This window comes from Argiope bruennichi, chromosome 10, assembly GCF_947563725.1.
Source record: "Argiope bruennichi chromosome 10, qqArgBrue1.1, whole genome shotgun sequence".
NCBI lineage: Eukaryota > Metazoa > Arthropoda > Arachnida > Araneae > Araneidae > Argiope > Argiope bruennichi.
The window spans coordinates 98,133,022-98,145,205 of NC_079160.1; the positions used below are offsets into that span (position 1 = coordinate 98,133,022).

Genomic DNA, 12,184 nt, shown 5'->3' on the forward strand with positions numbered 1-12,184 from the left:
CCAGTAACTTATTGTATTATTGGCGATTTTAATTCCACAATGTATCATAGGATAGTCGAAAATTGGAAGCACATTATCACTAATTGGCTAAAGCATCAACGAAGTAATTAGATAGATCTAAATCGGAGTATATAATTTAAACAGATCATATTTATGGTGTTATGATACAATAATAGTGTAAAATCTTCGTTGATCAGAATGACTTTGGAGTGCTTAAGAACTCACTCTAATATAAAATGGAGTTAACCCTAGTATAACTCCATTTTATTTTTGTATTTAGGTTAGATTCCTGACGTCACAATAAGATTGAATTCACGTTATTTTCGATAGTCAAAACGAGTATGCAATCTTTAGATATTTAAAGTGATAGATATACCCTCAAGTGGAAGTTCTAAATTTCAATATTTATTAATAATTTTTGTATGAATTTTTGTTAATAATTTCTGTATACGTATTTGTACTTTAAATGAATGAAAACAGAAGAACTTCTACCAGTTTTCCCAAATTTAGCGAGAAATTCGTTGATGATTGTACTGTCCTATCTTCCAATCATTGCCGACATATTTAATAAATATTACTGGTTAATTAAAAGACTTTATTTGAAATTACCAAAATTAAATTTAGAAATTCTAAACAAAATAAATAATTTTTAAAAATAGGAGAAGAGAAGCAAAACAATCTATTATTTCTTTTATATAATCAGAAGCAGCTAATCAGACATGCTAAGGGGATGGCGTTGAAAGGCGATATGGATTATTAAATCGATCTTCGCAAGAGCATACTAGTCTGAAACCATTTAAACAATTCTAATTAAGAGCCCATCTAGATGATAAAGTCCAATATTTTAGGCTCTGATTCATTACAATGAGGCTTTTAATTGCGAAATTTGTTTGTTGAGTGAGTAGTAAAGTGTTTGTTTCAGCTTGTATACAAAGGAAAAATTTCTATTGTTTCAAAAATTGTATCGCCATTTAGAATTAGATTTAACTATTGTATCTCTGTAAAATGCTTTAGAATGTGAAGCACTTTCAAAATAAATTAAAAGACTTTGTTTATAGAATGTATAACAAATTGAGTTATTTTTATGATAATATAAACAAATTAGATGGTCTTCGATCATACTTCAGGAAATTTTTATCAAAGGTGAACGTATCTGTTTTAGAAGCATTTTAAGAACACAAAGAAAGAACTGGCCAATTTCGAAATGATTTTTCCCTTTTCATTGTTTTTAGAACAAACTATTGTATTACAAATTGATGTATATGATACCAAAGGAAATAGCAGAAAACGTTTTTAGGGAGGAAAATTGTTTTCAGCAAATAAACACTGAACATAAAATATTTCAAAATTCCAAAGAAAATGAAGACTTACTAGTATTCCAAATCACAGTATTTATATAGTGTACGTTCTTTAAAAACTTCATTGATAATGATTCCTTTTGAAAAACCATAACTGTACATTCTGCAATAATATTAGTACCAGAAGTACTCCCCTGTTTTAATCAAAATGATTTTTAAGTAATTACCTCATGAAATCGACAATATTTTGGGTGTCCTAATCCTTAGAGAAAGTACATAAGCATGTCAGGTCGCCATTTTGCTTTTTTTTTTAAATTTTTATTTTGCTTTTTTTTTTTTTTTTTTCTTCTAAGCTTTTGACAGTACCGATTTTTAAAATTCAGTTTTTACTAATAAAATTTTCTACTTACTAGTTACTAAAAGTTTTACTCTAGTTTTTACTACTAAATACTAGTAAAATCTAGTACCGATTATTAAAATCGATCCCCTTGTCAATTTTCTCTTAGTTGACAAAAAGTTAAGACCTTCATACATTAGCTGAATTTGGTGACCAGCTTATTTCCTCATGTTATTGACTTTTTATACTCTTAAACCGGTTAACATGGAATACATTTTCTCTGCTTCAAGACTGAAAAACATGAATTGAATTGAATTGAGTCTGTCTATCTGTTACAAATTACTGAAAGGGAATGCAAATTGAAAAATACACACACACACACACACACACACATATATATATATACTCATTTTTGAGCGATTGGAAACCCTGGTCAATGGTCATCAGTTTTCATAGCGATTATACACCTAGTAACAACTAAGCCTATTTTATCGATCGATTAAATTTTTTGTTTGTCGCATGTTTCTTTATTTCTTTTACATCTTCCTTCCTCTAACTGAGTGGAGTTTTGGTGACAGGATAAGTCCTTTCCAGAGCATTTCTAACAATTTTTTTTCAGTTCCCTTAATAAGTGAAGCACTGAATCAAATGCAGCTATAATATAAAGTTTGCTGAAGCACTCTGAAACGCTGTTTAGTGATTCATTTATATTTGGCTTTCGACGATAACTAATAAGATATTTCTGTCTCACATACGTTAACATTTGATGAATATATAGATCTTCAATCATTCTGCAGGTTTGTTTTAGTTTAGTTTAGTTATATTAACGTCCCGTTTGAAGCAACAGAAGGGCTATTTTGGGACGGACCTCGTAATTTTGAACCGCGGTCAGATGACGAGGACGACACCTGAGCTGGCACCCCCTCTCCACACCACACCAGCGGAAGGACGTTTGGTCATGACGGATTTAACATGCAACAGACCCCCTTACACGACGGTTCTTTGGTGGAATAGGGTCTCGAACCCATTCTGCAGGTCTTCAATGGTTATAAAAGTAGAAATATAGATGACATTTCAAAATATTTAATGATATAAAGCTATATTTGCAGATAAATGTCAGATATCATAAATGAATAACGTTATCTGAATTTCTGCCACGTTCTCCGTATATCCTTTCTAATCTACCAACATAGGAAATAAACAGTTAAATCATTTTGAATGAAGGGGGAGTGAGTCAAACTTTTATCACTAAAATGCCACCTAAAAAACTCGTTTCTAGATCTTTGAAAGAAAAAAGAACACAAACGAAGTATGTAGAGATCTCCTGGAGAGCACGTCTCAAGCCTTAAATTAATAACCCAGATTGCATATGATATGATGAGGGTATGCTCAACTATGTAAAATATATTGTAAAATGAAGGATTTTTATCAGACATGTATACATTTAGAAAGAGACTTCAAAAAGAGAGAAATCAAGCTTTATGTGTAAAAAGAGACTACGCTTTGTATAGTCTTAGTGCTAAAATTTTAAAAAATTGTAAACAAAGGAAAAAAAAAAAAGAAAAAAGAGATATGTTCACTTCTGGTTAAACAAAAATCTCTTCGCTTATCAGAGTTAAATTCAATAGAAATTTCATACCAAATTTTAAATTATATGAACATTACGAGAATTGAAATAAAATAATAAATAAATTAATGCATGTATTTTAAGTATTATAATTTAAAAATTTATTTAATAAATTTATTCCTAATTCCTCTAAATAATAAATATCTGTAATTATCTTTTTCTAGGAAAAATGCTCGTAAGTATAACTGAGATTGGCGAGCTGTTGCCACCACATAAAGGACCTTACGATACTTTCTGTCGTAAAAAGAAAAAACTGGCTTGCTTTCTGACAGGTAAATGAGATATTCAATGTCCGCTTATATTTAGTAAAAAAATATTTAAATATTTAGCTAACTGAAATAAATAAGAGAGAAAATCTAGAGCAAAATCATAGCATATTAATTAGAACAATTAGGAATTTCAAGCCCAGATTTGTAGGAAGAACTTTAGGAAAGTGAAAACAAGTTTTCGAATAAATGCTTCGTCAACAATCATTAAAAAAAAAGCTAATGGAAAAATAGCAATGAACAGAAAATGCCGAGTTATCCAAATTAAACAAAGATCAGGTAGATTCAATTGTGACAGATTTCGGATAATTGAAGCATAAATTGAAACTATGAACAGCGAATACTCAGTTATTCGAATTAAACAAAGATCAAGACGATTCGGATGTGAGAGATTTCGGATGATTGGAGCATGAGTTGGAGCAGCGAATAGTGAAAGCACAGCTATATTATTAATACAATGTGAAGGAATTCGAAGAAATTAAATAAAAAATTACTCAGAAATTAAATGAAAAAATAAGCTGTACATAGAAAAGATTAATTATTCATCATATTATGCTTTACAAACTTGATTTACAAAAATATTAATTATTGTGAGAATTATATGAAAATGAAATTCGAAACTAATCAATGTGCAATTTATGTGTAAATTCTCGTTATTTATTTTGATTTAATGACATAAATTTTCAAAAATACTTTTAATGCTTAAAGTGCTTTAATAACTGTTTTTAAAAATGTCGAAACTCTTTTAACTTCCGCAGAAAAATAACCGCACTTACAAAAATTGTGTTTAAACAATTTTAAAAATATTAAAATGTTATATAAAATTTCATGGGACAGGTATCAATAATTTTCTTCAGTATCTGAAATTATTGAGGAAAAATATTATAATCTCGATATCTTTTTTTTAATAATTACAAAAATCTAATGAAAATTTCGAATACTGAAAATATTAAATACTGTTAGGATTATATGAAAATGTAATTTCAGATCAATCAAAGAGCAATTTATGACTAAATTATCGTTATTTATTTTGATTTAATAACATAAATTCTATAGAATAATTCAAATGCTTAAAATGGTTTGATTAAGCATTGCTTGGATTGCTTTAAGTAAATGTCGTAACTATGTTAGTTTCTGCAGAAAAATCAATACATTTATGAAAATTATTTTTAACAATTTTAAATAAATATTACAATTCCAAACAAAACTGAACAAGATTAAAACAGGTATCAATAAAATTCTAATTTTTCGTAAAGAGAGCTATGAGATTATTGAGGGAAAATATCAGAATCTCGGTACGTTTTTAATTAATTCAAAAAATATAATAAAAATTTTTACAACCCTTTCTTTAAGAGCATTTACTACGTAAAAAACAATTGCGTGCCAAATCTGGCGGTTTCAGGTTCTATGTTGTAGGTAATAATCTTCGCCCCACCTAATTTATAATAACTTGCAATTTCCAAGAATAAAGCATTGTCATTTTAAATATATTTATTAAATCGATTAGTCTAGGCTTTTCTAAGTTTTCGTACTTTCTACAAAAATATCCAATTAATAAATTGTTATTTTTATGGCATTTGTTTAAAATTACATTAGGGAGGCTATCTTTTACAAGATTGCATACCTTTAGTGCGTTCTTATATGTAAGAGAGAAATTTGACATTTAGATTTTAAAAAAAAAAAACTTTTTTCATCTTATAAAATAATGAGAATTATAATTAGCCGATTTAAATGGTTGATTAATTGACAAAAATATGAACTATTTTTTTTAATATTCTTAATTCTCTAACAATTTTTCTCATAATGATATATATGTTTGCATGAGCTATATTTAAAAGTGTATCATTAATTCACTTAAATTTAAATTAATTTTTATTCAGTATTCTTAATTTCTCAACAGTTTTCTGTTGTTCAACAGTTTCAACAGTTCTCAACATAAAATTATTCGATTTCCAGTTCTACGCTCATTCTTCGTGAAGTTATAATGATGCTTATATTATATTATGTTATAATTATGTTCGCATGAGATTTATTATAAAATATTTTACATTTTTAGATGCCGTTTTATCAATTTATTAATTTTGGTAAAATCTACTGAAGATAAATAACATTAATCAAAATCTAATGCATATCTTATCTTAAAATTTTGCATTATTATTCTCAGATGCAGAATTCCTGCATAATCCACAGAATAAGCACTCTGCTTTCTTAAAAGGAATTACTTTTGCAGCTGAACGATTAGCGTTTCATTTAAAACTTTCCTATTATGTATCAATTAAACTTCAATATTTAAATATAGGGAAAAAAATACAAGTTTAGCTAAAATAACTTGAAAATATATTTCTTAATTTATCTGCAAAATTTTTATCAAAACAAATTTGTTAACTCTTTTAATCTAAAAAAATTTTACTCCTTATTTCTTTTTAAGAAGATAAATATGTTTTCCTTATTAAAAAAAAAACTTTTGTCTTTTAACTGATATAATATTTGTTTCATAGAGGAATTTTAAATATATTTAAAATAAAAATTTAAAGATATGAGTATTTTATTACATATTTAAAAAAAAAACATGCAAGTGCATGTTTTAAAATAGAATGCAACAAACCATGCATAATATAATTGAACGAAAACTTATTTTCCCATATTAACAAAATTCATTTGGCTTTTAACTGATACATTTTTTTTTGTTTAATGGATAAGTTATATATTTTAATAATATATAATATATATTTAAGCAAAGATTTAAAGATATGCATATTTTATCACATATTTCTTTTAAAAAATTGAACTTGTACGCAATCATAGGTCTGAAAATAGAATGCTATAAAACCAAGCATAATGTAATTGAATAAGACCTTTCTTACTTTTGTCAGGAGATCTACGAGGAAATCAGCATTTTTTTCTTACTGGCATCGTGACAATTTTTGTGAGAGAACATAACAGAATCGCTACAAATCTCAAGAAGATGAATCCTCATTGGGAAGAAGAGAGGTTATTTCAAGAATCCAGGTTTGACAATAATTTTAGGATGTCTTATCGACATTTCATAAAAAAAAGCTACATTTTAAAATAAAGCAAAAATTGATTCAGAAAAATGTTATCCAAAATTTATTACAAATCGTTCGAAAAAGAACTAATAAATTAAAAAATGCCGAACCTTATGCCGAACATATTATGATAATAGGCTTTCGAATTCATTTTTCTTATCTTAATTTAGCTTTATTTAATCAAACAGTGTATTCTAAGCATAACGAATTTTATGGCTCCCATTTTGAAAGAATATCGCTAGTTTCCACAATTGAAGTTATTTGTCCACAGTTCTGCTAACAATAACTCTTTACAATACTAGTATTTTCCATAGTTTGATTTTTCAAGTAACACTGGACACCGAAATATTTCAAGACACTTTTCAGACTTTTGACAAATAAAACTTCTCCTTTATTTTATTTGCTTACTTATACATATATATTTCTCTGTACTTTACTCTAAATACATTTTTCTCTTTTTTAGAGTTTGTTTTATAAAGATAATTATGCATTATAAGCAGTATGAAAAAAAAATTCAGCAAATTATAAGCATTATGAAAATTCCAATTTAAAACTATTTCTGAAACAATCTAAAAAATACTAAAATTATTTCTGAATCAAACTAAAAAAGCACATTTGTATTTAGAAAGCGCTAATGCTGCTACTACTAAAACACATATGAACATAACCAATAAAAAGGAATAAAAATAGAATAAAAAATAAAAGATTAAAAAAAAGTATCCGGCCTGAAGACTTTCTCAAGGGTCACCCTCAGGCAGGGATTCAAAAACAAGAGATTTTTTCTGTGAGGGGTCTGACTTTTGTCCAACAGTATTGAACCTTAGTGACCTGAAAATCGCTTGAAATTGAGGCCTAAGAGATACACCATTTTTTACAGAAATAAAACAATAAATCACATAAAATACAACCTCCAATTTCAGCGAAGATTCCAATAACATAAAATAAACTATAAAAGAACACTCACAACTAAATATTAAAACAAAAAGGAAAGAACATACCAGTAGCAGGCAAAACATCTACCAAACAAAGTGCCCCATTGTGTTTCCCACGTCTTAATACTATTCCTGCTTAGAAATCATGCGTCATTAAAAGTAATAAATAATTGGATGGTCTCATTCCATCTATTGAGTTAGTTAATATGTAACGGAAAATCTATTTTTATTTGTGTCAAATGCGAGCCATCCCTTCTTTTCTTAAAATTTCAATATCGCAGTAGTTTATGGGAAATTCATTAGTAAATAAGTTTTTGATGAGATTATTTGTTGCTTCAATATAATAAATTTTATATATTTATTATAATATACTATTATATTATTTATTATAATATACTATTATATTATTTATTATAATATACTTTACAACATATATACATATCTTTACTACAGATTATTTTAATACTCCAGATATACATATCTTTACTACAGGTTACTTTTGTACTACAGATATTTTTCTATAAATACTACACTATAGATTACTTTAATACTATAGATATGCATATCTTTACTACACTACAGATTATTTTAATAGTACAGATATACAGATTACTTTTGTACTACAGATATTTTTCTATAGATACTACACTACAGATTACTTTAATAGTACAGATATACATATCTTTACTACAGATATTACACTGCAGATTACTTGAATATTACAGATATACATATCTTTACCTCTTTTATTTTTAAAAGAAAACTTGCAGTGATTCAAAACTCAAACCTCCCACGGCTCTGAAACTCGTAGTATTCACATGTCTAATAAAATATATGAAATATATTTGAATAAAAAGTAATCAATTCATTGATATAAAAATTTAATGCTCTTCTCTTTTATTTTATGTTACTCGCAATTTTTCTTATCCTCACAGGCGTATTAACATTGCACTTCTGCAATGCATCACCTACAAAGAATACCTGCAAGTGCTTCTTGGGCCATACATTATGGATCGGTTTAATTTGACAGTCAAATATGGATCAGAAGGATCAACATATTATCCTAGAATACGACTTGGTGTCAGTAACGAATGGTCAACCGCAGCTTTCCGGTTACACAGCATGATACCTCAAAAAGCCGATGCAAGGGGCACGAGGTTTAAAGACTTCTTTTTGAAACCGGAATTTATTAGAGAAGGCCATTTGGAAAGTATAATAAAAGATTCCTTCATCATACCATCCGAGGGATTCGATCATTATTATGCGGAGGATCTGTCTAAACACATGTTTCAGTAAGATATAATTTTTTTTCTCTTATTGCTTATAATTTTTTTAGAAAAATTAAAGCTTTTTTAGATGTTGAGTTCCAGATTTAAATTGTTTGAGTAAGGCAATTCTGAGTTTGACTCTTGAGTGGACGCCCGTAATGCGCTAGATTTACTCAAAAAATTTCACCATGATTTTTTAAGTCCAATTTAAAGTCGCACATATCATGTCAATGTTCAGTTCCAAGTTTAAATGTGTTTGAGTAACACAATTTTGAGTTTGAGTCTTGAATGGACACCTGTAATGTACTAGATACACTCAAGAAGTCTCATCATGAGGCATGTATTAACGCTCTAATTTAACATCAAACATATCATGTCGATGTTTAGTTCCAAGTTTAAATGTGTTTGAGTAACTCAATTTTGAGTTTGAGTCTTGAATGGACACCTGTAATGTACTAGATACACTCAAGAAGTCTCATCATGAGGCATGTATTAACGCTCTAATTTAACATCAAACATATCATGTCGATGTTCAGTTCCAAGTTTAAATGTGTTTGAGTAACACAATTTTGAGTTTGAGTCTTGAATGGACACCTGTAATGTACTAGATACACTCAAGAAGTCTCATCATGAGGCATGTATTAACGCTCTAATTTAACATCAAACATATCATGTCGATGTTTAGTTCCAAGTTTAAATGTGTTTGAGTAACTCAATTTTGTGTTTGAGTCTTGAATGGACACCTGTAATGTACTAGATACACTCAAGAAGTCTCATCATGAGGCATGTATTAACGCTCTAATTTAACATCAAACATATCATGTCGATGTTCAGTTCCAAGTTTAAATGTGTTTGAGTAACACAATTTTGAGTTTGAGTCTTGAATGGACACCTGTAATGTACTAGATACACTCAAGAAGTTTTATCATGAGACATTTAATAGCGTTTTAATTTAACATCAAACATATCATGTCGATGTTCAGTTCCAAGTTTAAATGTTTTTGAGTAACACAATTTTGAGTTTGAGTCTTGAATGGACACCTGTAATGTACTAGATACACTCAAGAAGTCTCATCATGAGGCATGTATTAACGCTCTAATTTAACATCAAACATATCATGTCGATGTTCAGTTCGAAGTTTAAATGTGTTTGAGTACACAATTTTGAGTTTGAGTCTTGAATGGACACCTGTAATGTACTAGATACACTCAAGAAGTCTCATCATGAGGCATGTATTAACGCTCTAATTTAACATCAAACATATCATGTCGATGTTCAGTTCCAAGTTTAAATGTGTTTGAGTAACACAATTTTGAGTTTGAGTCTTGAATGGACACCTGTAATGTACTAGATACACTCAAGAAGTCTCATCATGAGGCATGTATTAACGCTCTAATTTAACATCAAACATATCATGTCGATGTTTAGTTCCAAGTTTAAATGTGTTTGAGTAACTCAATTTTGAGTTTGAGTCTTGAATGGACACCTGTAATGTACTAGATACACTCAAGAAGTCTCATCATGAGGCATGTATTAACGCTCTAATTTAACATCAAACATATCATGTCAATGTTCAGTTCCAAGTTTAAATGTGTTTGAGTAACACAATTTTGAGTTTGAGTCTTGAATGGACACCTGTAATGTACTAGATACACTCAAGAAGTCTCATCATGAGGCATGTATTAACGCTCTAATTTAACATCAAACATATCATGTCGATGTTTAGTTCCAAGTTTAAATGTGTTTGAGTAACTCAATTTTGAGTTTGAGTCTTGAATGGACACCTGTAATGTACTAGATACACTCAAGAAGTCTCATCATGAGGCATGTATTAACGCTCTAATTTAACATCAAACATATCATGTCGATGTTCAGTTCCAAGTTTAAATGTGTTTGAGTAACACAATTTTGAGTTTGAGTCTTGAATGGACACCTGTAATGTACTAGATACACTCAAGAAGTCTCATCATGAGGCATGTATTAACGCTCTAATTTAACATCAAACATATCATGTCGATGTTTAGTTCCAAGTTTAAATGTGTTTGAGTAACTCAATTTTGAGTTTGAGTCTTGAATGGACACCTGTAATGTACTAGATACACTCAAGAAGTCTCATCATGAGGCATGTATTAACGCTCTAATTTAACATCAAACATATCATGTAGATGTTTAGTTCCAAGTTTAAATGTGTTTGAGTAACTCAATTTTGAGTTTGCGTCTTGTATGGAGACACGTAATGTACTAGATACACTCAAGAAGTTTTATCATGAGACATTTAATAGCGTTTTAATTTAACATCAAACATATCATGTCGATGTTTAGTTCCAAGTTTAAATGTGTTTGAGTAACTCAATTTTGAGTTTGCGTCTTGTATGGAGACACGTAATGTACTAGATACACTCAAGAAGTTTTATCATGAGACATTTATTAGCGTTTTAATTTAACATCAAACATATCATGTCGATGTTTAGTTCCAAGTTTAAATGTGTTTGAGTAACTCAATTTTGAGTTTGCGTCTTGTATGGAGACACGTAATGTACTAGATACACTCAAGAAGTTTTATCATGAGACATTTATTAGCGTTTTAATTTAACATCAAACATATCATGTCGATGTTTAGTTCCAAGTTTAAATGTGTTTGAGTAACTCAATTTTGAGTTTGCGTCTTGTATGGAGACACGTAATGTACTAGATACACTCAAGAAGTTTTATCATGAGACATTTATTAGCGTTTTAATTTAACATCAAACATATCATGTCGATGTTTAGTTCCAAGTTTAAATGTGTTTGAGTAACTCAATTTTGAGTTTGCGTCTTGTATGGAGACACGTAATGTACTAGATACACTCAAGAAGTTTTATCATGAGACATTTAATAGCGTTTTAATTTAACATCAAACATATCATGTCGATGTTTAGTTCCAAGTTTAAATGTGTTTGAGTAACTCAATTTTGAGTTTGCGTCTTGTATGGAGACACGTAATGTACTAGATACACTCAAGAAGTTTTATCATGAGACATTTATTAGCGTTTTAATTTAACATCAAACATATCATGTCGATGTTTAGTTCCAAGTTTAAATGTGTTTGAGTAACTCAATTTTGAGTTTGCGTCTTGTATGGAGACACGTAATGTACTAGATACACTCAAGAAGTTTTATCATGAGACATTTATTAGCGTTTTAATTTAACATCAAACATATCATGTCGATGTTTAGTTCCAAGTTTAAATGTGTTTGAGTAACTCAATTTTGAGTTTGCGTCTTGTATGGAGACACGTAATGTACTAGATACACTCAAGAAGTTTTATCATGAGACATTTATTAGCGTTTTAATTTAACATCAAACATATCATGTCGATGTTTAGTTCCAAGTTTAAATGTGTTTGAGTAACTCAATTTTGAGTTTGC

The 12,184-nt window shown here is 28.9% G+C and overlaps 1 protein-coding gene across 1 annotated transcript in view; it reads left to right on the forward strand.

The window, feature by feature from the left end:
* The window catches only part of LOC129988268 (peroxidase-like), a 48,736-nt gene that overhangs the window by 22,192 nt on the left and 14,360 nt on the right, over positions 1-12,184 (forward strand). Inside the window, exons 8-10 of the mRNA XM_056096456.1 lie at positions 3,427-3,534; positions 6,402-6,537; positions 8,443-8,799. Of these exons, the coding sequence (XP_055952431.1) occupies positions 3,427-3,534; positions 6,402-6,537; positions 8,443-8,799 (601 nt within the window). The remainder of the gene's footprint in view (positions 1-3,426; positions 3,535-6,401; positions 6,538-8,442; positions 8,800-12,184) is intronic.